At 51.8% G+C, this 26262-nt stretch overlaps 1 protein-coding gene across 3 annotated transcripts in view; it reads left to right on the forward strand.

The window, feature by feature from the left end:
* The window catches only part of FLI1 (Fli-1 proto-oncogene, ETS transcription factor), a 123943-nt gene that overhangs the window by 69110 nt on the left and 28571 nt on the right, over nt 1–26262 (forward strand). For 2 of the 3 annotated variants that reach the window (XM_067039314.1, XM_059068612.2), the window contains 4 exons: nt 2826–3037; nt 11892–12046; nt 16270–16473; nt 24522–24587. In XM_067039314.1, coding sequence (XP_066895415.1) covers nt 2826–3037; nt 11892–12046; nt 16270–16473; nt 24522–24587 — 637 coding nt within the window. Of the gene's footprint in view, nt 1–2615; nt 2691–2825; nt 3038–11891; nt 12047–16269; nt 16474–24521; nt 24588–26262 lie in introns of those variants that run through there. The other variant, XM_067039315.1, reaches the window with a different exon arrangement.

The raw sequence follows: 26262 nt of genomic DNA on the forward strand, positions 1-26262 counted from the left end.
CACAACACAGGGAGCCGAGGCCAGGACTGGACAGAAGGGGGAAGGAGAGGCGTTCCGGAGTAAACCAGGGTCCTCTCCTCCTGTGACGTGGCCCCTTGACTGGAGTCTCCTTTGATTGCCAACTGAAGGAGACTTTTTCCCAAAATGAGTTCGAGACGGTTTTGTACCATTTGCCACACTGCACTTTGTTCTGTAAAGTATTTCTTCTCATCTACTTAGGAAGTCTCTCCTTGGTCAGCCTCCAGAAATCCCAGCTTGCTCTTATCTGGCCTCTGTTGCAGCCTCTTTGCTGTGAACCCTGGTTTTGCCATCTGCTTGGTGCCTCTGACTTGACTCCCCTGCTTCCCTGCCCCCTGACCTGCCATCTCTGGGGATAATGATGCTAGGGGTGTTTGCCCTAGTCCTGCCTCCCAGGCCTCCTGGCCTCCATTATTCCATCATCGTCTCCCCCAACCCAGAGGAGAGGAGATGGAAGAGATACTTTAATTGGAAACTCCAAGATTTGTGCATGAGCAAGCAAGCATGTAAGCCGCTCTCCACGGCAGAGGATGATACCTGATTCCTTAGGTGTGATCTGTTTTGGTAGCAGAACTGGTGACTGTTCGTCCGTCACCAAAAGGGCATTTATGGGTCCCAGTTGGTAATGCATCTCCGCTCCTAGTGTAGAACCCCAGGAAGTTCATGGGCTCAGATTCAGGCCTCTGGAAGATGACAGTGTCACGCTTTTCAGCTTGGAACCCACTGTGTGCCTGGAAGACAGTTCAGACCCCCGGTTTGGGGCGTGGAGCCAGCGCGGATCCCTAATGGAAACGGACCGTGGATATAATCACCAACAGACAAATGGTTCCAAGAAGCACAGCTTTCCTCTGAGTATGACACAGGGCAGCAGGTGGAAAGTGAAGGATCCCACTAGATTTTAGGTCTGAATCAAGGGACCCGCCCTGTCCTTTCCACCCTGTGCAGGCACTTCAGCTTTGCAACTGCCGTCTCCGGCCATGTCTATACTCTGCAAAGCCTTCTGGTGTAGGAGCAGACTTCCCGGACTATGTTCCAGCTATTCTTTCCTGATCCCAGCCGGAAACAGCTGCAGAAGAGCCTCTTCCTTTGAAGTATGGCCGTCCTCCTGCTGGGGTTGAGAACAGCCAGGGGAGAAAGGGTGACACGTAGCTGGTAGAGCAGATGGTAATTTTATAGGTATGGGAGCGGGGGCTGAAGTAAAGGTGCCATAGTAGGGCTGCCATAGCAGGGCTGCCATAGCAAGATACCACCTACAGTGTAGCTCAGGCAACAGAAATATATTTTCTCACGGCTCTGAAAGCCGGAAATCCAAAATGGCGCGCTGGCGGGTCCTGAGGCCTCCTCTTGGCTTGCAGATACGCTGCCCTCTTGCTGCATCCCTACATGGTGGTCCTGCTGTGCCCACTACCCATGGTTCCAGGTATCCTCCTCTTATAGGGACAGCAGTCATATCGGATTAGGACCCCACCCAAAAGGCCTCCTTTCAACTTAATCATCGCTTTAAAAGTCTCATCTCGAAATACAGTCAGATTCTGAGGAACTGGGGTTAGGGCTTCAACATATGAATTTTAAGGGAACAACTCAGACCATAGCAGGTGGCCTAAGAGAATCTTTACTTGAAGCTAATAACCATCAAAGCTGACTTTACTGGGTGTCACTATGGGCCAGAGACTGTGCTAGACATTTCTCCTGTAATATTACATCACCTCTGCACGACTACAGATTGGGTAATTATATTTAGATTATATTGATTACAATTAATTCTAGATGGTGAATTACCACCTTTTCTGAAACGTGGTCAACTTAACGTGGCGGCATTGTGTGATCGAGTGACCAGCACACCCCAGTCCACGAGCTGGGTCGCTGTGATCTGCCGTGAGCTGGACAGTGAGAGACTCTCATTATCCTGCTTTGGCTGGTAGACCTCCGGAAAGTGCGATGCCGCCGGCTTTCTTCGTCCGCCGTCTCCACCTGTCCCGGCAGGTGGTGAGACGGTAGGCGTGGGGAGATCAGCCCTGACCCCTCCATCCGCGTAGCTGGGGTTCCGCCCTCTTTCCTGGGCAGGCCGAATCCTCACATTTAGGACTGGAAAGTGTCATCTGAAGGAATCAGGCAGGAAAGGATGACGGAGCACTGGGTCCCGGGGAGGCAGGCAGCCTCCCATCTGCATCTCAGATGCGTAAGGTGCCCCAGCACATCCTAGAGCGCCTCTAAGCAAACAAGCTAGACCCCTGTAGCTAGGTCTTCTCATCCAACCACCTATCAGCTCTGAACAAGCTATTCTTACTCTTGTTTGCAGAGAAGGAAACTGAAACTGGAGAGGGCCGCCACCCTGGGCCTCACCCTTCTTCCCTGGTCTGACCTTGAGCCACCTCCTTAACCTCTTCGGGTGGGTCTCACTGGCCTTGCCTGTAAAAGAAAGGTCCCCACTCCTATGCCCCGTAGCTTGACTGCTTCCCCAGCTAGGAAGGGGCACTTCTGTTTATCCCGAGAGAGCCCGGGGTTCAAGCGCCAGCCCAACCCGCGTGTGTGCTCTGTGTAACCATTCTCCCTGGCCTCCCGCTCTGCACCCTCCTTCCTGTGGGTCCCAGCCTATAGACCCAACCGACGGCCGCACTCCCGGAGGTCTGCGTTCCCGCTTTGCTCCCCAGACAGTCTCGTCGTCACCCAGGGTAACCTGCGGAGAACCCATCAAGCTTGCGTAACTGGGCAGCCCTGGGCCAGCCCGCTGGTCCCCAGGGAGGGTCGGTGGGGAGCGGTGCTGGCCGAAGGGTGACGCCGGGCTTCTGTCTCCTCTGTCCCTCCAGGAGGCTCTGTCGGTGGTGAGCGACGACCAGTCCCTCTTCGACTCCGCCTACGGACCGGCGGCCCATCTCCCCAAGGCCGACATGACCGCCTCCGGGAGTCCCGACTACGGCCAGCCCCACAAGATCAACCCCCTCCCCCCGCAGCAGGAGTGGATGAATCAGCCCGTGAGGGTCAGTGTCAAGCGGGAGTACGACCACATGAACGGGTCCAGGTAAGCCCACCAGGCCTGTCCTGCCCAGGGTCGGGGGCCGGGGGAGGCCGCCCGCCCCCCCATCGCCCGCCCCGGCTCGCTCCTCGGGGGCTGAGTCAGCAGATCTGGCGCCGAGGGGTGTCCGCAGCAGATGGGGCTGTGGTGCTGGGCCGGGGAGCCCGAGCCAGTCCCCAGAGACCTGGGGTGAGAGGGTTACTTGAGGGCTGGGGCACAGCAGTGCCAGAAGGCCCCCTGCTCTCTGGGCTCCGAGGCAGCCCTCAGGCCCACGACACTAGCAGGCACTTGTGGAGCATCTACATTATGTCGGGCCCAGGTGCAGCGCCTCTTGGGGGTAATGACGCAATAAGATACGCTTCCGTGTCTTGTTCCAGATACTTGGCCTGTCTGGGTGGGTCTCACCAGAGCCAAGATGACCAAACCATTCTTGGAGTTAAAGTCCAGGATGATGATGAGGGTGAACACATCTGAGGGCTCCCCGTGCGAGGGAGGACTTGTCACGCTTGGAAAGTGTGTTGGGAGTGAGCGCCGCCCGGGGCCGGTAAGACTTTGCAGGTAGAGATGGACGGGAGGGCACCGAGGAGAAGAAAATCACAGGGACGAGGAAGAGCACGCCTGGGGGACGGGTGGTCCAGGGTCCGGTCCTGCCTCTGAACGTGGGCCAGTTACGGGCCCTTCTGAGCACCAGCAGCCCCCTTCCTGCACGGCTGGAGCCTTTACTCTTCCATAGGCTTGTCGCAAGGGTCGACACTGATGCTGTAGGAGAAAGGACCCAGGACAGGGCCCTGGCCTTGGAAAATGCTGGATATCCCAAAAGTGACCTTCATTGAGCCAAGGTCGAAAATAGAGAAAATGGTAGTCTCGTTTACGAAACGTCAGGCAAGCCAAGGGGCCTACAGCACAGGGGGATAAAAATGGAAATTCAGAGAGACCCCTGATGGATAGGCTAAGAAAACAGGGAATTTATTCCACATGCACACGCCCACTTGAAACTAGTGACATCTGAACATTACCAGAGCTGTGACTTGAAAGCTAAGGATCATTGTACACAGAGAGTGGGGAGGGGAGAGTCGGAAAGATAAGTACAGAAGTTGGTGAAATATCCCAGGTAGGAAATTAGATAGTTCTGAACTAGATAGAGTGATGGCACTGATTGTGGAAATAAAAGCGGAAAGACACATGAGGGACATATCCGGGGGATAATTCCCGGGGCTTACTTAGGTGGATAAATATTGCACTGCGGGGAGGGGTTTGTGAGAGGAAAGAATCGAAGATTGGCAAAGCTTGGATGTTTGCAAGAAGGACCGTGCCAGCAGCAGTCACAGGGGGTAGGAGGGGGACATGCTTTGAGCAGGGATGTCAACGTTCCGCAGGAGATGCGTCGGGAGCGATCAGTAGGACATCCAGATAAAAACATCTACGAGGCCCTGGAAACCGAAGCTCAGATACTACTGGGGTTTGGAATTTAGGCTTGGGCATCATCGTGGAAGGATTCTCACTGTGCTGGTGGATGAGGTCATGGAGGAAACAAGTCTAGAGAGAGCAGGAGGAGGGGTGCACGTGTGGTGGGGAGGGACCCTCCCCCGCCGAGGGCCCTGGTCTCAGACCCGCCTGTGGACACACCTGGCCCCAACACACTCCAACCCCACTAACCCAAACCAGCCGCTGGGATCCCAGCCACCTCCCCAGACTCTAGGATTTCAGGGAGGCTCAGGGGGTCCGAGCCAGGAGCCCATCCAGCGAGTGAGTGTCTCTCCACAGAGAGAGTGAGGGTAATGACCTGGCCCCAGTGCAGGGAGGACGGAGTTTGTCAAACATCTTCCCATGTTACCATTGGCTCCCCACCCACTCTCCCGCGAGGTCCATATTGTAATTGCATCTTGACATACAGAGGCACGGTGGGCTGGGCTTTAAGGTGGTAAAATGACTGGCCTAAGGATTCAGAGGAGGCAGTGCTGGCCCCGGAGCCCAGGCTCTCGGATCCTGGCCCCGTGGTCCACGTTCCCGCCCCTCTGCCTGCGTGTTGTGCCTTTGCCGCCGTCTCATGTCTGCCGACACCCACCCCGCAGCATGGAGGGCCGTTCAGCAAGGCTTCCCACACTGGCCTGAACACAGGCACTCCCGAGGCTTGCCGACAATCCAGATCCACCCTTGGACAGGCTTTGCTCTGTTGTAGCCCGAACCCAGTCCCCGCTCCCCGCCACTGCCCCTGCCCCATCCAAGCACCTCTCCTTCTAGGCCACCTGGCAGCATCTTTCTTCCTCCCACTTCCTTTTGCCTTCCTGAAATCTCATCATCAGACAGCAGCCAGCGTCCTCCTTTCAAAATATTTAACTTTCTCGCTCAAAGCCCTTTAATGGCTTATGACAAAAATCCAAAGTCCTTCACCACCCCTCTGACACCCTCTTCCCCCTCCACCCCCATCTCTCTCCTTCCGTCCACACCGGCCACACAAGACTCTAGCTGCTCCTGCATGCCAGGCACGTGGGTTCCTTCTTTCTGGAACATTCCCACTCCAGATCTGGCCTTCTGACTCTCTCCTCCACTTGTTTTACGTCTCTGCGGGAATGTCCCCTTCTCAGAGGCCTTCTCTGACCACCAGATCTAAAACGGCACCCGCCAGTATTTACCCTGCTTGGGTCCTTCCCGGCACTCTGCATAGCCCTCACTAAAGCGCGGGCAGGGCTTCGTTTGTTTACTGGGCAGCACCTGGCACGTGATCACTGGCTGTTCAACACACGGTTGTTAAGTATGTGAATGAACGCGTCGCTAACGCGAATCAAAGGTGAAGATGTTCCTCTATAGTCATGTAGGTCATCCGTGTATGAGCCGGGACAGAGGCCCAAGTGAGCTGGCAGCGCCTCAGACCAGCCTGTGTCTGTGCTCAGGTGAGCCTGCATTTGCGAGCTGACTGCTCCCTCCCCCACTGCCAGGGCAGCCTCAAGCACTGCAAGATACTAACCCTGGGCAAAGAGGGTCCCCGAAGGAAATCGGCTTCCAGAACCCCCGTGCCAGCCCATCCCTGGCTCCAGTCACACCAGAAGCCAGCTGGAGGCGAGTTGTGTGAAGACCCCAGGGACCAGACATGATATCTACCTGGCTCTGGTTACACAAAGTATCCCTTGCTTTTGATCTGCCCGTCTTGACCAGAGTAGGTTCAGAAACTGATGTAGTCTCACCCCTCCTGGGAAACAAAGAAGATCCAGTGGACTCTCAGAGCCAGGCAGGCTAGGCGCAGCCGTCACTGGCACCTCATAAATATCCTCTAAGTGCTCACATGGAAACTGGACTGGTGGGCAGCAGGGAGAATGGATTTTCAGAAAGATGTCTTTTCTTAAGATGGAACCACGTCAGATCCCATTATTTGAAAACTCAAAAAGAAACAGTGTGATGAAAGAGATGCCGGCCTATTTAAATCTCTCACCTGCCACTCTGTGCTTCTATCCTCCAAGTAACACTGATGATGGTACTTTTAATGCAAAAGATAATTCCTAACTTCAGATGAAAAAACTCAGAGTGTAAAATTTGGGATCTCTTGGCTCACAGACTGAATCTGTGTTTTTCGAGGCAGTAGCCACTGGTCACATGTTGCTTTGGAGCACCTGAACTATGGCCTATGCAAAATGGACATGAAATAGATTGAAATATTGATGAAATATTGTTGAAATAGATTTCAACATACTGGCTTTAGAAGACTTAGTGTAGAAAAAAAGTGAAATGTCTCATTAATTTTTTAATATTGATTTTATTGAAATGATCATCTTTGGGCTGTATTGAATTAATATAGTAATACATTTTAATATATTATTAAAATTCATTTTACCTTGTTTTTTTATTTTAAAAAATGTGGCTACTAGAAACTTTTAAATTATATATGTGGCCCCTTCGATTGGACAGCGCTGGGCTAGAACGTTTTGGACCGTCCCGTGATTCACTGTGAATTCTCTCCATGTTCTTTGTTAACTTGGGATTCTGAGTTAGTTGATGCTTACCAGAGACCCCACAGATACATGTATCACTGGAGGAGGTAGTCTGTGCACCTAAAGCTACAAGACCCTTCTTGCTTCCTATGCCGCCGGCAAGTCACAGGGGCCGGTGGAGAGACGGAGGTCTGAGGAGCTCACAGAAATTCGAAGTTGCCCGCCTTGAGGAAGGTTCGCTCTCTTTCTCTGTACCTTCCCCTTGTGGTTGAATCTGTTAGCATGAGTTGCTCTTCAGACAGCGTGGCACATAGGCTCTGTGCTGGAGGTAGACTTCAGCATCTCGATCCAAACTGTGGTCTGCAATTAACTCTCAGCTTCGTACGGGTTTGGGGGATAACATCCCACGAAGGAAAAAAAAATACATCAACTTATAGAGGAGAAATGCAAAGACTTGTTTGCCTGATCTGCTGGACCAGAGTTCAGCATTAGTCTGCCCGGACACTCCCAAGACTGGCCAGCAGGATCCAGATGCCCTTCTTAGACACCTACAGACTTCAGTTCTGCATACAGGAAGACGAGCCTCACACACCCTGTCACTTCTGCCTCCGAAGGCAGAGTCCCTTCCTAAGGTGCTTCCTAAAATTCTGAACCTCACAATATGGAGCATGTCACACATAAGCTGGTTGGGAGGCGTACTCAGGGTTCTAGAGAAGCTATGAGCATCTACTACGAACGAGTTAGGGTGATGGCTTTACTACAGGTGATTTCTTGTCTTGAAATTTGTTTTTAACATATTGCATCTCCTTTTCAAAAACAAAAAAAAAGACATATGCACATCTCTGCATGGCTCCTACGGAAATCCTAAAGACAGCGCAGATTTGCTTAATTTCCGTACTGCGTACACATGTTGTGGAAGATACACATGATGTAGAAGACACACCTGAGAGTCCTAATGCAACCACAGGGCTCCAGTAGCCCTTGGGACCTCACGTTAGCTGTGTGGATATTGCATATCCATTGACAGTAAGCCTAGGCTGCAGATCTGTGGGTCTGGATGACATACCCTGAGTTAAGTTGCTCTGAGTTGAAAAGGAAGGTAGAGAAGATGTTTGCATAGTCTGAAGGGGTTATCTTTGGGCAAAGTCTTTGAAATCTCCTTTTATGCAAATACTCAAGATTTCTCATCTTGTTTTAAATCACTTGACAGTTTGCAAGGCACTTCTGGAAACCAGTAGTAGCCTCTTTAAAGCTACGTTCCCTGAACACACACAAATAAAACCAGAGGAGTAAACAGCGTATGTCAGTGGTGAAAAGAAAGGACAAGATTGCAGGGTCCACAACGCCTTTGCTGTGGCCTCCGCTGCGTGCCTTTCTGAGCCACGGCTGAGCGGGAGATGCTCTGGGTTCCACTCTCAGAGCCACCACCGCCTCCCTGCTCTATTGTGGCAGCCCCAGGCCCTCCTGTCACCTGTCCCAGTGCTATCAGCTCCCTGTGGGCCCTGACCCCATGCTAGCTGTAAGTACAGGTCTCAATACAAATCAGCAGCAGTATGGGCAAGCTGAATGGCAAAACCTCTCCCCCTCCATGCGTGCCCCCCCTTGTTTTCATGGGGCCTCTTCACGGGCGCCAGCTGCCTCATTAAAGAGCAGCCTTTGTGCTGTGCTTCACCTGTACCCCACTACCCCGCCCGCCTCGCAGTAGCTGGGGAAGCCCCGAGTGAGGCCTGGGCTGCCTGCAGAGTCACAGAGCCGAGAGCCCCAGCGTGGAGGGGAGCGCGGCAGGTGGGTGGTGAGGGCATGGCTTTCCCGTCTTCTCTCCCAGAAGTCGGAGGAGGGCCAGCTTGTGCAAGGGTGGAGTCCAGGGTGGTGGCCAGGGCTTCTCCCTTAGGGCGCCCCTTTGCAGATCTTAAGGTCTGGGACCAAGGACAGGGCCTTGTTCCCGGAGGAGAAGCAGCCAGGCGGGAGAGAGGGCAAGCAGATTACCTTGCCCCGCTGGGGAGCAGGTGCGAACACGGGGCGGGGGAGGGGTTGGACCCTGAAATATGGCCGCTTCTTTGCGATAGGAAACGACAAGGTTCCCATTACTGGCCGGCCCCCGTGGTCACCCTAGCAGGAGAACCCGGGGCCTGACCCTGTTCAGATGTCCTCCCCGGGGATCTGGCCTGGCCACGCCCTCCCCTCCCCCCGCCCCCAAGCAGGTGCTTCTCTCACCGCAGAGCTCAGACTCCTTACCAGGTGACATACCAGGCAGCTTTTACCAAACAATTCCTCTTTCCAAATTTATTTTTCTCTCCTCCTGGCCCCAGGGACTGGCCCTACCCCAGGCACCTATGGTATAAGGGGTCATTTCATTGCGATGCTTTCTGAGGTCTGACTTTTCACCACTGCATGGCAAGGGGTCCGTTTTGGGCACAGAAATCCCCAGCGGCCCAGCTGATGTGGAAAAGAATCTTCACAACTCGTCTCCCTGATGTTCCCAAAGTGGGGCGCAGCCCACGGAGGGCAAGTCCCCTTCCGCCACGCCCGCCCCAGCCCGACACCGCCCCCTTGCAGAAAGTTCTCTGGCTCCCGCCAGGGGAAGTGTGTGCTCTGGCAACCTCACCCTCTGCACTGCGTTCCCAGCCAATGAAAACGCTGCTCTCCTGGTTAAAGGCCAACTTAATCCTCCAAACTTCGGCTGCACTTGGGTTGTTTCACCATGGACAAGTATGCTGGGAAGGGCTGCCAGGCCGCGGTGGTGTGTGTACGTGTGTGTGCATGCATGCATGTGCGCATGTGCCTGCATGCGTGCATGGGTGCGTGTGCGTGCGTGGGGAGCGTATGCGCCTGTGTGCGCATGCGCCGACTTGCGGTTAGCCTTCAGGAGGGTGAAGGAGACCCCGCCAGCTCCGCAAGAGCTCCGCTCAGACGCAGCACCAGGGTCTTTCTGGGACTGCTTCATCGCAGGCCAAGTCCTTCTCCAGCAGAAGCCAAAGGGTCAAACTCTGGTGCAAAGCCCCGATGTGCTACTGCCTCCTCTCAGACTGCTACGGGGACATTAAACCTTTAACAATCTGGGGCTCTGACGGCTGGTTCTTGGTTCTCTGCCTGGAAAAACAGTAGGCGAATAGTAAAACCTTAAATTCTAACATGTGTAAGTTATACATCTTATTTTCATTTTCAGCCCATGTTCCCCTCTGTAAGACATCAGGAAAAAATTACCGTCTGACTTCTAATATCTCAGTGGGGCATTTATCTCCCAGCTATGATAAGTGATCTTCAATATTTTTTTCCTTTCAGATTAAGAAACAAATTCATTTAATTTTCTTTATTGAATGTGCTTTGGCCTCCCCCACCCCGCCGAGTCCCTGCCCTCCCAGGCTGTTACTCCCTTCTCCCGGCTCAGTGACTGCTCTCCTTCCCGTGGGGCTTCGGCCTTTGCAGGACAGGCGGGTCAGTCTGGCCCAACCCTGGTCCTTAAGGCCTCGGGATGGCCTGTTCCTGCCCACAGCAGAGTGAGGGAGGGCGGCGGCCAGGCCTCTGGAAAGCACTGCGAGGTTCTGCGGCCCGGCGTTGGCCGGCTGTCATCTGAACCTTATCTGAACTCCTGGGTCTGAAAGCCTGGTGTCGAGCTCTTGCGAGGACGGCTGTGCCCCGGGTTGCCAGAACTGAGGCTCCCTGCTCCAGACAACCAGGGCTGCAGCCTTTCCTTGGCCTCTAGTCATCTCCCTCAGTCCTGCTGCTGCTGGAGTGGCTGAGAGGAAGCGAGGGCAGGGTCGGATGGCACTGCCTGGGTGCGTATGCCTGATGGGGGCAGTCCCGTGGCCCTGGGCTCGGGGTAGGCAGAGTGTCCTGCCCGGCTGCTGTGGGCGCCAGGTGGCCACAAGTGAGATGTCAGCTCAGTCACCAGACAGATGCTCTGCTCCCACACTGCAAAGTGTCAGGCGCTAACCTGGCCGTGTCCTCCTCTGGTTTCCTTAACCGTAGAAAGGAGATATTAACCCTTGCCATGCCTATCCTGGCGGGTGATTGGGAAGTTCAAATAGAACGCTGTATGAGAAACACGTTAAAATGATATACATGCAACAGAAATAATTCACTCCAAAAACAGTGATGCCTCACCCCCTCTGTAAGGCACTCTAGAGAGGGTTTAAAAAGGTGTCTTTGTCTGAAACCCACTTATACGGGGTGCCTAGACTAGTCAAATTCATAAAGTCAGAAAGTACACTGGTGGATGCCAGGGGCCAGGGATGGGGGCCGGGGAAGGGGAATGGGGAGGCAGTGTTTGCTGGGGACGGGGTTTCAGTTTTGGAAGGTGAACAATTCGGGAGATGGATGACAGTGAGAGCCGCACAGCAAGGTGATGTACTTAGTGCCACTGAACTGTACGGTTAAATATGGGTAAAATAGTATGTTTTATAAGACTTTTACCACAGTAAAAAAAAAAAAACTTAAAAAAAAAAAAAGTCATGGCACCATGAGGAACCTCCCAATCCAGCCAGGAGAAGGGCACCTGCAGGCCAACCATCACATGATGTGACAAGTCCCAGAAGCCATGGCAGAAACACGGCGCTCTGGGAGCGGGGAAAGGCCTGTCTCGCGGCGAAGTCTAGTGCGCACGCGCCTCGGGACCGTAGGTCGCCCGGCCACAGGGCTAAAAGTGTCAGCAGCAGGCAGAGCGGGAGGGCAGCAGCGCCGAACTCAGAGGTCCAGACTCCAGTCTGAGGGCAGCGAGGGGCTGCCAGGAAGTGTTTAAGTACCGTAATTATAGGATTGGGCTGGGATTCGGAGAAAACTCTGGTGGCCACGTGGATAGAAATAAAGCAGCGTCGGCAGCGCCCTCGTCATCGTCATTCCACCAAATGGGGCTGGGCGGCGGCTGCACGCATGTGCCGGTGGCAGCGGTGGCAGTGGCACTGATGACTTCCTCTGGGCTTTGTCTTTTCTCACTTCAGGGAGTCTCCGGTGGACTGCAGTGTCAGCAAATGCAGCAAGCTAGTGGGCGGAGGCGAGTCCAACGCCATGAGCTACAACAGCTACATGGACGAGAAGAACGGCCCCCCTCCCCCCAACATGACCACCAACGAGAGGAGGGTCATCGTCCCCGCAGGTACTTTGGGAACCAGTTCGCTGGCTGCCACCCGCGTCCTCGGTCTTCTGGGCTAGTCGTCCCGGTGGGCACCTCCACCTCCACCTGGTACCCTGTTCTCTATGGAAATGCTTACTTGGGAAAGCTGCACTTCTCACTTTCTTCCCTGGCTGCCCTCCAAGACGGTTTCCCAAATGTCACCAGAGCCCTGAAGCGCAGATTCTGGAAGCCCTGCCCTCAAGCAGGTCACATCACAGAGTCTACCCTTGGTGCCTGGTTCCACAGGATGAGGCCTGCAAAGAGGGGAGAGGCAAGGCCTTCTGAACCCAAAAGAAATCCTGGGGACACCCAGATGTGCCCCCCCCCGCCCTTAAGGAGAAGAGTGGCTACAGAGGTCTGTCCCGTCCATCAGGCATATGCACTTCCTGGCATCTGCAGGGTCTTACCTTTCCAAAATTACAGCCAGCTCTTCCAGGTTCAAAACAGAAATAACTATATTTAACAAAAAAGAGAGCCTGGACATGTGTGCAGCGACTTATGTCATGAGATAAAAATAGGCGATTTTTCTTAGGTATTGGTGCTTTTGGTTACAGAAAATAAAATCATTGTTCAAGCCTTCCGTGCGTTGGCTGGACACTCCGCCTCGGCTGGTGAGCTCAGCTGCCTGGTTGAAAAGGGAGGAAAAACTACCACGTGTAGAGTCCATGCCAGGTAGAAGGTGCCAGAGTGTCCAAATCTGAAGCAAAGTGAAGGACTTACCACAATCAGTTTACCAACAAGGCCCACCCCTTCCATTTGGAAGAGTGTAAATGCAGTTGTGTCTGAGAGCCAAGGATTAAGATGTCTCTCTGGGGTAATCCAGAGGAATCTGCGGCTCGGTCTAGAAGGTGTGGTTTTGTAACGGGCCGCTCCGTCCTAGGCTCTTTGTATTTCTTTTCCATGGGAAGCTGTGTGTCACCGTCTCCTAGGAACACAGCCACTTGCTTGTATTCTGGGCCAAACTCAAGGTGGCAGGCGCGGGAGGTGTGGGAACAGGTGAGGCAGGAGAGGGGTTGGCCAGCGGGAACTTTTCTGTGCCCTGCAGGACTTGAAAACCGCTCAGAAAGCATTTTTATTTCCTTTCTCCACAAGCGCGTGACCTCACAGAGGAAGGGGAAGAATAGCTCTGCATACTGAGTGCCTCTCGGTGCCAGGCGCCGTGCAGATGGCCTCATCCCTGTGATGCTACTTCTATCTTGGAACGTCCGATCTCCCCCCCCCCCCCCCCCCCCCCGCCAGGAACACCAGCTAGGCGCGTGTAGCTCAGGTGCATTTGTGAGAGGCAAGAAAACGGTGCCTTCTCCTTTATTATAGAAAGAAGGCAGAAATGAAGCTGAGCTAAAGCTGGCCTGGAGGGAAACTTCTGGACTTCCCCCCATTGGAGCCGAACCTCTCCAGGCCTTTGCTGATTTGGAATCCGACCCCACCCTCCCACCTCCGCTCGGCTCCTCTAAACAGTGGCCAGCATGGGGAGGAGATCTTGAGGACAGAAGAGTTAGGAGGCCAGAGGTCGTCTCTGAACCAAATGTTGACACCATTTCATTTCCATAGTCACTTTTGGGCGGGGGTGGGGAAGGGATGGGGGGGAAATGACCAGACTGTTTGGTTGACCCTTCAACTCTGAAGTGGTGTTGAAATACTTTCAAAAGGAGTATCAAGATGGCAGTCTTAGGGGGCCAAAGTAACCACAGCAGTAATAATGAAAATAGCATAAATTCCTATCAAAGGGTTTTCAAAGCACTTCGTGTCATGAATTCACTACCTAGGGATTCGCTTCATTGTTTTACCTCTGGCTGGATCTTTAAGCATTGTCCTCACACATGTTGGCTTTCTCCAGGTCAGCCTCCTGGATGTAACAGAAAGTCTCATTTGGGCAAGTCCACAAATCAAGGCAATAAAACATCAGTGGAACAACCAATTGAATTTATGGTGGGATTTTAAGACAAGTATAAACAAGGTCCCTAGTTCATCACCAGTTCCAAGTTCAGATGGGAAGAAACTAGGACTAAATCATCCAGGAAATATATTTGGAAGAGTTTAGCATGCTCCACAGTGGAAGATTTATAATTCAGTGTGCTGTAAAGGAAGAGAAATAATATTGTGACAGAGCCCAAAACAAGAGAGGAAATTAAAAAAATAAATAAAATCTACAGTGTAAAATTGTATCTGAGGCCTTGGATACTCAAAGTGAGGCATTAGGAGAGGCAGAGGCAAGCTGATGAAAAAATAAAATAAAATGCTACGTAATCCAAGTTCCCCCAGGACACTTTTCTTTAGAATTCTGAAATGGTGCAAAATTATTTCCATTTACCAATGGTCCGTGCATGATTGTTACTGGAGAGCAAAAGAGTAAGACAAAGCAAGAAATTTATCTGAGAGACAGAGAGAGAGAGAGAGAGATACAGACTTGTACAATGGAGCCCCGAGTAGCTCCGCTTTTTGGGGTGATGGCAGAGCACCTCCCGGGTGAGCTAAGGCAGGATGGGGAGAGGGGAGAGGAGAGGAGGCTTGGGGTGGGGGACCCTCAACTAAGTGCAGTCCTAGGAGGATTTTGACTGGAATTCCAGCTCAGACTGGGACTGAAGGTTGAGCTGGGGACTTAAGCTTTCAAGACGCCACTTCCCAACTGCAAAATGAAGAGAAAAGCCACTTTGCAGGCTTTTTTCTGATGAGTGAAAAATAGCACAGGTGGAGCAGCGGGCACCTAGGAGGCATTCAGAATCTGGACTGTTACGAGTTACTGGGCTCTGGGTGGTTGGTATGAACCTTGTTTCTTCCCCCACAACCCCTCCTAAGCATTCAGACCTGCTCCCATTTTTGCCAAGAGCCTTCACAGACCCTTAGAATGAGAGGTGAGGTGGTTGAGAGGTAGCACAGATATTCCTACCAAATGAGCAGTCCAATAAAACAGGCCCAGTAGAAGTTGGGGACCATCAAATCTCCCCTCCTCCAGGAAGCCTTCCATGACTCCAAATTCACAGTAACCCCTTCTGCCCACGAGTTCTCGAACTGCCACGAGAAAAATCTGCTGCTTAATTCTGTGCTTTCCTGCCCTAGTGTTTCGTGTGGATGATCTTCCATGAGGGCAAGACCCATGTGGCTTTCTTCTATGATAAGCATATTTAACTGCATATTGGACTCTCTAATAATTGGGGGCCAAGGAAAGACATGGTGGTACGTGATAAGATATAAGGGCTCTACCCACCGTGGAACCTGCTAGAACTCATCACCAGCACTCAAAGTACACATACTCCTCATATACACACACCTGGCTGGGGAGGAATCTGAGGGTCCCAAGTGGAGACCTTACAACCTCAGTCCTTGCATTATGTATGTTCACTTGAGAGCTAAAATGTTTTCTCCCTCCAACACCATTTCCCATCTTTTTTTTTTTTTTTCCTGCGCTGAGTCTTCTTTGCTGCACGAGGGCTTCATTGCCCCGCAGCATGTGGGATCTTAGTTCCCCAACCAGGGATCGAACCCGTGACCCCTGCATTGGAAGGCGGACTCTTAACCACTGGACCATGAGGGAATTCCCCATTTCCCATCTTTGGGGATTTAAATATCCTAAAAACTTTGTCAGGATGATTTTAAAGAAATTTCAACACAACTGTCTCCAAAGGGGGAAAACCCAGATTGAGGTTAAGTTATTAAGACTAATACCACTGGATTTTCCAGCTGCACACATGGAGTTGAGGCCCAAGTGTCCACGCACATCTTCTTTTCTGCATCCGTCGGAGAGATCACTATTCTTGCGTGAAATCACGGATGTTCTTAAGATACAGATGGTGGCCCTTTCCGGAGACATTGGTCCCTGGGTGTTGGAAACTGTGCTTGTTTTCATTTTGATGCCACCATTTCTCAGGCAGAGGTTTCGGTTGCCCTCCAAAGACTTTAAAGAGAATGTCCTGTCCGGATGCATAGTGAGGCGTCTAAGAACCTTTCCAGAGCGCTGAGTGGTTCAGGCAGCGCCAGATGTGACGGGGCCGGATGGGCATTCTGGGGGGACCATCTGGGAGGGAACCACTTTCTCTCTGGGGGGAGAGGGGATTGAGGAGGGGGAAGGGAGGGGAAGAGGAAGGGAGGGGAGAGAGGTGGAGATGGGGAGAGAGGGAGAGAGGAAGAGACAGAGGAGACAGGCAGAGACAGAGAAGGGGTGGAGCCCTGCATCCTGCAGCCTTGCTAACAGCCCATCTCCCCTGCAGACCCCACGCTGTGGACGCAGGAGCACGTGAGGCAGTGGCTGGAGTGGGCGATAAAGGAGTACGGCTTGATGGAGATCGACACATCTTTCTTCCAGAACATGGACGGCAAGGAACTGTGTAAACTGAACAAGGAGGATTTCCTCCGAGCCACCTCCCTCTACAACACCGAAGTGCTATTGTCACACCTCAGCTACCTCAGGGAAAGTAAGTGCCTGGTCCCTTCCCTTTCTGGGCAGCAAAACACCCCCAGAGGCTGCAGCCCAAGTTCCCAGGGCTGGGAGAGAATTCTGCCCAGCCACTCAGGATGAAGACTGGTTCCCACGGAGCCAACCCGGGGAAAGGAGCTAGGCCCCCGTCCCGGGCTGTCGGTTTATGCTGGGCGGATGCTATAGGAGCAGCCCGTCCGGGTGTCAAGTTGCCAAGGTCTCACTGGCTCCCAGAGACCCTGCGAGGGGGCTGACCCAGTCCTGCCGTGACAAGGGAAGGAAAACAAGGAATGGAGAAACAGTAGGGAGCTGCAGCCCCGTGGGGTCTGCCAGAGGCGAGTCACACTCTTCCCATGAGAACCACTTTCCAGAAACTGCTTTGCCCCAAACTATAAATAGATGGACACCCTGGCTGGTATTGTCTTGAGCGATGATTTAAAGTTCCTACAGTAAACTCTAGATTTACGTTTTTGAGTATTTACACGGTAAGTTCCTCTTACTCTTGGGGTCACTCTGGCACCCCGTAACCCACCTTTACCCGCTGTTACCTACACACTCTTCCCAACTAAACAGGAAGTGTAGCAGATGCTACAGGTGGGTTAGGATCTGTTGGAAGCTTCCTCCTGGCAGAGTCAGAAGGCAAAGAGCTTTGGAAAGGGAGAGTTTATGAAAGAAAGTGCACGGTTGTCCAAAGGATTTATCCGATATGAGACTTCTCTATTGCCAAGCGCCATCAATCTGATATGAATTTCATCTGATATGAAACATACACATGGGAACAGAATTTTGATCAACGTGCTCACAACCTCAGCCTTAACCCTTCACCAGAAACACAGGTGGTATATCGGTGACCCCAAGTACCGACGGACTGTTCTGTGGCCAGAATAGGAGGTCCTAAGATGGGGAGGTTGAAGCTACAGGAAAACAGCTGTGGATTCCTTCTACCAGGGGGCTTTCTAACAGTCAGCCCTGCCCAAAGATCCACCGGCAGCCTCAGGGTGCAGTGTCTGCTGTCCGTGGCTGCTGGGAATCTTGCAGGAGTTCAGCTTCAGAAAGAAGGAGGTTGATGATCTTAAAGCCCCTTTAAAGCTGAGATCCTTGGACAGCGCTCACGGGCCGCTTTCCCTGGTCTCCTGGGCTCTGGGTTAGTTAGTTCTTCATCTGTGTTCCATTGTTCAGTGGGTCTTCAGCTCACCGTTCCTGTAATCTTCTGTCTCCTTCTGCAACAGTGCACTCTGTGGGGTAAGGGCAACACACCCTGAGTGTACAAGCGAAAGAATTTGAAAATGCCTTCAGAAGTTTCCACTGGTGCCTCTAGGCTCCCCCGTCACCCTCCGAGGCGTCTGGTGAGCAGTCGGGCCGTGTGGGTGATGCAGTGTACGTTAACCCAGAGGAATGACCTCATGTCTGAGTCTTGCTGCAACATGAGGTCAGCCCAAGAAATGACAATTTCAAAAACGGGGGCGGTTTTCCACCCAGTTTTTCTGAGCTTTGGAGAATGAGCATTTTCTAACAATCTGTATTTCTTTAAGTGTTTATCGAATTTTTTTAGGAAGGATCTTTGCACAGAGTCCTGCAGTAATGCTAGCTGGGCAGGGCAGGAGGTGGAAGTGGGCACACAGAAGCTGGGCATGAGAAGGAGAGACCAGCAAAGCCAGAACGCTGACCGATTCTGCCTCTCTGCCCCTCCTGGTGTCATACGGCGGGAGGTCCGGGAATCACTGTGTGGGAGACGAGGTGAACAGCGGGCTTGGAGCACTTACAGGGCCCAGTTATCAGATGCCCTTGTTGAGGGAATGTTCAAGCACGTTCTGACTGATGTGGGGAGAGCCCATCCACGCCGTGCGATCCCGGGCCCTGCTTTCTGGCGGGTCCGTAAACACCTGAAGTCCCCGCTGGGGCTTCCTCTCACAGAAGAACCAAGCCACAGACCCTGAAGCAAGACCAACCTATGCTCAGAAGGCCAAGGAATTTCATAAGGTTGAGGAGGCTTTCTATCGGAGGAGGACAGATAAGAAAGAGCAAAGGAATAAGCACGCTGGGAAGACGTGGACACCAGAGGGTTGGGTTTGTGGTATATGTAGCCGGGCATGAAAAGGGGTGGATTTCTGCTCTTCGTTCTTTCTAGGAGTATTTGTAGACATTAAGGAAGATGCCCCCAAAGCAATAATAATATGAAGTTTCCAGAAAGGAGCTTATTAGCAGAGCAAATTTCCAGAGTCGAGTGGAGACGAACAAAGCACGTATATGATACAATGTTGAGCGCAACAGCAAAACATAAAGGGGTCTGAGCAACGACGCAAAACCATGTCTGCCTGCAAAAGCCAAAATTAAGACACTTGTATCAAAGGTTCAGAAAAACGTGTCCCAGCATAGTGCTGTACTCCTCTAGAGGCCTTTTGAGGAACCTAGACTTAAAAGGATCTGCTATCATGGAAACAATTTTTGATCCATGCCTCTTGTTAATTGGGGTCCACTTTCAGCTGCAGCCTCTGGGACCCCTGGTTGGGGCGGAGGGATCCCCTGAGACGCCTGCAGGAGGTCACGTGCGCGGTGGCTGTCTGCTCCCAGGACAGCTGGGAAGCCCGCAAGGCCCACGGACTGGCCTTCAAACACTGTATTGTTTCTCCAGACTTAACTTCCAGCGGATGTTTTGTGCAGAGGCAGGGAGGCCAGGGCTCTGGGGAGAGGTTGGGGCAGCTGCGTTGAGGCCGAGAGAAGGGTGCTGATGCTTCATGCATTGTCATCTGTCCTTTCGGGGAGGAGGGGAGGAGGGGGTGGCGTTCGAACAGTTCCACTTTGGCAAGAGGTGGAAGGAAAAGAGCTGAGCTCCTCAGCACAGAGGGAGGAAGTGCAGTGGGGCTAAGGAGAGTGGATAGAAGAGAACTGGAGCCCTTCTTCTGACTTAGCCCCGGGTCAGAAGACTGCCAGGCAGCTGCACCCCTCCAGAGGCGTCTGAGCTTTCTGGACCTTAGTAGAAAAAAGGACATGGTAGGATTAAGAAGCTCTGACACCAAATTTACACTTTCACCAAAGGTGCTCGAGTATTTATTCGGGTTGTCAGGACAGGAGCTCTACTTCCAAATTTTAAAAACCAAACTTCAAATTAAAAATGTATTTTCCAGGGTGGAGAAGAAATACCAGGGTCCTGAGCCCCCCTGTCTGGCGTGCTAGGATTTACCTGGCCTGCCTGGAGGCTCCTGGTCTCCATAGCCTGGCTTTTCAGCTGGCCCAGACAGAGTGGCTGTACCCCATACCATCCCTCTGTGATGTCACCTGCACTCGGAATGGGAGGAGGACGGTGGGGGCCGGGTCTGGGGAGATGCCCACGGTTCTTGGAATCATTCTGGAGTCTCCTGGGGACACCCCGGCTCAGGCTGCATCTGCCCAGGTGTCATTCACTTTACGGGACGGACAGGATGCCCCCTCGAGGACGCCATGGACAACGAATTATAAATCCCCATTTTAAAGCCAAAGCAAGTGAGGCCTGGAGTGCTTCGGAAATTGGTTCAGACGTGCCCAGCCCCTGGAGAACCGCCTGGTGTCTGAGAGCCAGGCCTCCTAAGGCCCGGGCTGCAGCTATGCCCACAGCCTCACGCTCTGAGGGCAGAGGCCAGGCTGCACAGACAGTGCCCGCTCACCTGGGCCACCCGGTCTTTCTCTGCCCTGCTGTGGACTTAGCCTCGCGCCCCTGGGGCTCCCGTGTGGAGGGCCAGGCCGCTTTCCCCACAGCATTTTCTGTTTTCATTTGTACCCGGAGATAAATGCTTTCCGAAAACTTCCCTGTGGCCTCCTGGAATGAGGCCGATTAAGCCAAACCTATCTGCACGCCAACCCTGCCCTTCTCTCTTCCGCGCGGCTCCCCATACTCTGGACCCGACGGGCGGCCCCATCAGTATCTCATGCAGGCAGAGGCTGTATTTACAGTCTCAGGCTGCGGGAAATGAGATTGGGTGTCACAAGGCAAGATTGGGACGGACCTCAAAGGAAAGTGGGAGACGTCCCAAAACGGCAGTTCAGACCCAGGGCCGCTGGGGGGAGTTTGGGGTTTCTGGGAGCCCAAGAGGTCCTGGGTGGGCCGGCCAGAGGCAGAAGGAAAGAGCCTTTGTTCATTTTACAGCAAGTTGTGTTCGGTCGGTCTGTCTGCGTCTGACCCGTGAAAAATGCTAAGAAAACGCGTTTGAAAATAGTGGCAGCGCTAGAAAAATGAAATATATTGGGTGACAGGGAGACCACAGCAAAGGTATCTATCTTGATTCCCATTTTTAATTTAAACATAATGGGAAACACATTTTGCGTTTTGTGGTGTCCCCACGGGCCGCCTCAGATGTTCGGGCAAAGGTGATGGCTCCGGGCAATTAAGCCAGTGAGGTATTATCCCTTCCAGGCCGGGTCTGACCGGTGAAGGAGAACAAAAGGCCAGATTTCCCGGGACTCAGTCGTCAGCCAGGCCTGTTGTTCAGAACACAGAGCCTCCTTCCTCCTCCCTGCCCGCCTGCACCCTCCAGCCAGAGCCATTGATGGCAGCGCAGAAAAAAAGGAAGCCCGGCTTCAAGAGGCTGGCGGTGGGGCTGGCGAGGTGTCTGCAAGGCGAGAGACAAAGGCTTTGGCGCTCAGACGGCCGTTGTCTCGACTGCAGGTGCCCCAGAGCACCAGGTCCCCTCGTGGGAATGTGGCGCTGGAGAAAAGCCCAATTGCTGGGTTCCACCCACACCTGCAAGCTTCACTCCGTTCATTTCCAGCCTCTTTCAGATCCCAAATACTGTACCAGTGACGGATGGACGCGAAAATGGGAAATTACTTTGTCCTTGTGCTTTCACATTGGGGAGCCTATTCCGTTCTCATCAGCAGCTGCTCTGTGCTTTTCGGGGCCCCCAATACATAGATACGCATAGAAGCCCTCATGCGTACGTAAATGCATAAACAGATAAGGCAACAAACGTTTTAATTCAAGTATCACATAGAGAGAAGTGCAAAAATCATAAACGCACAAGTCAAAGAATTATCACGAAGTGAATCCACTCCCTCGGATGAGTCCCTCCAGGTCAAGGGGGAGACTAGGAGCCCCCGTGTGCCCCCCTCCGTCACCGCCACTTCCTCCGCAAAGGCAGCCACTGTCTTGAGTCCAGCACCAGAGGTGAGTGCTGTCTGTTTCTTCGATTTAGCCAGGAGGCCGCAGGGTCTGCTGGGCTGAGAGCAGATTTTGTAGTTAGACCAGCATGGGCATCCTGCCTCCTGGGCTTTCTGGGCAAATTACTTGACTTCTCTGAATGTTGATTTCGTCATCTGTGTGAGAATTAAGTGAGAGAATAGACAGAAAGCATCTGGCGCACGACGACAAGCGCCCGAGAGGGTTGGCTTCCCTCCTAGCATCACAGCCTGTTTCCTCTGCCGAGGTGGTGTCCGCCCCACGCAGAAGGTGCCTCAGAGAAGGAGAGAGAGAGATATCCGAAGCCACGGAGTGAGAGGTCAGGCTCCAGGGAGGAACTTCTTGCATCTGAACAAATTCCTTTAAGGAAAGAATGTGCCTTGCCACTCTCTGTAGCCTGAGGAACTGGTTAAGTAAAAAATGGGAGGAGAGAAGGGAAAGTTGGTCCCTTGGGAAGGAGGTCAGACACCCCAAATCAGCCCCTCCACGGGGAAGGCAGCCTCTCCTTCTAGGAGTGAAACTTGAACCAAGAACAGTCTTCAGGGCAAAATCCTTCTCCTAGGTTACCATGAAATATGTATTTCATGCAAGCTTTGCAGAGGTCAAACGACCCTTCCTCTTGGCTTTCTGGGAGTTTCCTGTGGAATTCACGTGTGCCCAAAGAAGAACTTTCACCGAGGGGGAAATTTAATAAGTGCGGTTTATCTAAGCTTCGTGCTCTCGGCTACATCTGCACTAATGACTCAGGCAGTTCGGTCCTCCGAGACCATCATTTTTCTTTATTTGCTCCAGCCGTGAGCTTTCCGCCTGAGGCCGAGAATGTCAGGGACAGAGAGGCAGACATTCTTGGTCTTACTCCAGAGACTGTTTTCTCTTGCCTTGGAACGCTTGTTTCCATTTCTTAACCTCCTTCCAGGCATGGAGGATTATTTCTTATTGCAGCAGAACCCATTCATAACTCTAATCCCAGAGAACAAGGCAAATGCCCAGCAAGCTCTTTTATCAAGAGTTTATTGTGTGTCATCGTGGTGTCTGTGGGAGAAAAGATATAAAAATAGTCGTGATAATGCCTAGCGTGTATTGAACATTCATTTCTGAGCCAAGGTCTGTTCCGAGCAGTTGCGTGTATTATTTTATTGACTCCTCATAAGAACCTTATCAGGTAGGTGTTATTATTAGCCTGTTTTATGTAGGAGGACCCTATGGCTTAGAGAGATTGGGTAAATTGATGGAGGTCACCAAGCTAGTAAGTGGTAAGAAGCAGGTCTAAATCTAAATTCTCATCTGCGTAAAAATTTATATTAAACGAAGTGCAAAAACTCACTTTGTCCTTGCTATTTTTGAGAATGGAAGAACCAAGCGCATCTGGTTCTTGGCTATTCCGAGCGCGTGACTGCCTCCTTTCTAAAGGTGTCTCCACACAGCCACACTTCGCTACAGAGTTCTCTAAGTACCGTCACCACCCCTCTGCTTCTTGTGTCTGGAACTGTTGCAGAGCTGAAAGGAACAGTTGCCCAAGGCCAAAGTCAGAGGTTCTAGGCAGTTGGATGACTCTTGCAAAATGCTCTCTTCGTCGTCTGGCCTGGAAGGGTGCACAGCCTCTCTGAGGCACACAAGCAAACGCCCACAGCTGGGTGAGGCAGCCGCTGCACTCCCGTGTCCCTTCCGGGACTTGAGACTAAAAATAGGAGTGTCTGACAGCCCATTCCCTGTTCCAAGCCCTGGCACCCGAGTCCGTCCACTCGGTCCCAGGGAGCAGGCAAAGGAGGGTTTAGAAAGATTTTTGAGCTTCCGACACCCATGTCAAGCTCATAAAAGCAGATCCCAGCCCTCTAGATTGCACTTCAGAGTTTCCATGGGAGAGCCTCAAGGAGGATGACAAAAACGCCCACGTTTTCCAAAATAAAGCTCCTGGATTTGCTGGAAACAGAGGCACAAGTCTAGTTTTAGGAAAGAAGGGAGAATTTTTTTACATGCGACAACAATTAAAAAAAGAAAAAAGCCTAGAAAATGCCCAGACTAGAACTACTTTTAGTGGTTGCTAAAAGTAGTTCTGCACGAACATTTAATTCTAAAAGATTGTATGCCAGCTCCCTGGGATGACAGAACATTCCGTGGCTTATGCCTCACGTTGAGCTGTACCCTCTTAGCTATGCATAAAGGGAGACAAAGGTTACTCTAGGGAGCCCTGGCAGCCCCACCCCTTTGCCAGCTCCTAGCACCCCCTTCACCAAGCGTGATGATCCAAGCACCTTGCCCACCTGTAAACCCAAAGGACGTCACAGTGGGAAGAAAGTGGTCAGGCTTCTTCTCCAGGGCGTGGCAATACACGCTGCAGTCCTATCTGGCCAGCACTGGCCCACGGCCAAGACAAAACAAAAACAAAGAGGAATGTGCAACGGAGGCCATATTCAGCCCACAGAGACTAGCATATTTACTACCTGGTCTGTATAAAAAGTTTGCCAACCCCTCTTGTAGTTCAAGGTGAAGAAATCAAGATCCAGACACGTAAAGTCCCTCATTCACGGTCACACGTGAAGTCGGTCGAAGGACCAGGACATGGTTCCCGGCCCTGTGTTCCTGCTGTGACATAGTGTGGACCCCAAGAACTCTAGAACCTTAAACGTGGCTGCTGGGAGGGCTTGTGTGTGTCCCGCCCACGAGCGTTCTGTCCGACCTTCCTCGGACCCTAACTCCAGGAAGCTATTACTGTCCTGCGTGATTGGCCCCCCAAATGGGTGACATTAACTGTTTCTTTCTCTCAAGGAGTCAGTCATCTGTGCTTCCGTCCTTCTCTCTGTCTCCTGCCCTCCCCACTCACTTCTCATCCCATCTCCTAGTCTTGATCTGGGAAGAGTGTCTTGGTTATAACCTGATGCTTTTGCTTCACCTTCCAGGTTCACTGTTGGCCTATAACACAACCTCCCACACGGACCCGTCCTCACGACTGAATGTCAAAGAAGGTGAGTCTGTTCTCTCACGTGCAGAATTGTCCTCATTACCAGCCCGGCACAGTCCACGATGGTAAGACTGCAGTGGGGGAACCTCAGGTGTGTGTCCCAACTCTCTTGTCCACTCAGCTTTTCTAGAAGCCTAAGCTGAGCCCCCTTACGCTGCTCGTTGCAAAAGCATGACAAGGTTGTAAAATATCTTGTGATAATTCCATAAAGATGTGACTTGAGGTTGTTACTCCATGAACGAAAGCGTGTTGCTCTTGGAAGGAAACGAATGCTGCTCACTTTCAAAAAGCCAAAAGACGGGGGCTTTCCTCTGTTGAAGGAAATGAAATGAAGATTTCAAGGATTCTTGCAATGTCATATTTTCACGGGGGTGTTGGTAAGAAATTTAAGCGATACCAATTCATTTTTAAAGTGGTGATTTGGAGATTTGGTCTAGTTGTTTTGCTTTGGTTGAAAGAGAAAGAAAATGGTCTCGGCAAATGGTTTTCACCAGTGAGGGTTTTAGCAAACATTACAATACATTTCTCAGCGTCTTTATTCATGAAACAACGTTGTGGAGATTTCCTGCTCCAGACACTCTTAGATTCCAGGCATTTAAACAAGTGAATAATTCATGGTACCTGGTTTAAGGGAGAAAAAATGTGAGTGAAAAAATTCTGCCTGAGGCAGAAGAAAAATTCCATGCACGAGGGGCATTTTGAGTGGGGCCTTGAAGGATGAATAGGAGTATGAGGGGGCACTCTCTTCCTTGGCTCTCTCTCCTTCAATACTTTTTCTTTAAGGCACACCTGCTGCATAGAATGAATGAAGGCAGAAGTTTTCAGTATTGGTTGCATGGAGTTAGCACAGCATAACATTTCAGAGAAACATAAAGCTCTTCTAAGGGAAGAATCTTAGAGACATTTGGTTCAAAACTGTCTTGGGTTATGGAGGAAACAGAGACCCAGTGAGCCTGGGTGTCTTGACCAAGTTCACACCTTCAATCACATTACACTTCCTGTTTCCTGTTAACAATTTATAATCAGATGATGACCAGACAATTCTGTGGAGGAAAAATTCAACATAATGAATATGTTTGTAAACTTTCCTGGTTTTCTGTGACTTTCTTCACTTCCTACCCCACGCTGGGCCAGTCCCTGCTACTGTTTTCTTTTGAAGTCGGAGTTATTGGCTTTTGCCATAAAAAATCTGAAGTCATATTGACTCATCATACAGTCCAAGCCACATTTTATTAGATGACCCATTTATCATCGTGTTGCAAACGTCCATAAGAGACAAAATCTATTACAGTGTCAAACATATTAGATTGAGGTAGGAGCACCTCTGGTTTACTTTGGGGAAATCACTTCATGCCCTGAACCTCAGTTTCCTGTCAAATATAAGGGCCAAACTAAACCAGTAAGAGTCACCCCTGACTGTCGAGCTCTTGGCGGCTGCAGGTGAGGGTCTGCTTTCGTCCAGGGCCCCTCTGCTCTGATCTGGTTCACTTACTGAGCTTCGTTTCATCTGCAGATAGGGATCCACGTCTTGGAAGGAAGGAGGGAGAGAAGGAAGAAGGAAAGGAAAGAAGGGAGGAAGGCAGGCAGGAGATCCCTGAAAGCTCCTCCAGTTCTGCAGGCTGAGGATTAACCAGGGAGACTCTGGGGGCAGAGCCAATGAGAGAATATCTGATATTGGA

The sequence above is a fragment of the Kogia breviceps genome, chromosome 7 (genome assembly GCF_026419965.1).
Source record: "Kogia breviceps isolate mKogBre1 chromosome 7, mKogBre1 haplotype 1, whole genome shotgun sequence".
Taxonomy (NCBI): domain Eukaryota; kingdom Metazoa; phylum Chordata; class Mammalia; order Artiodactyla; family Physeteridae; genus Kogia; species Kogia breviceps.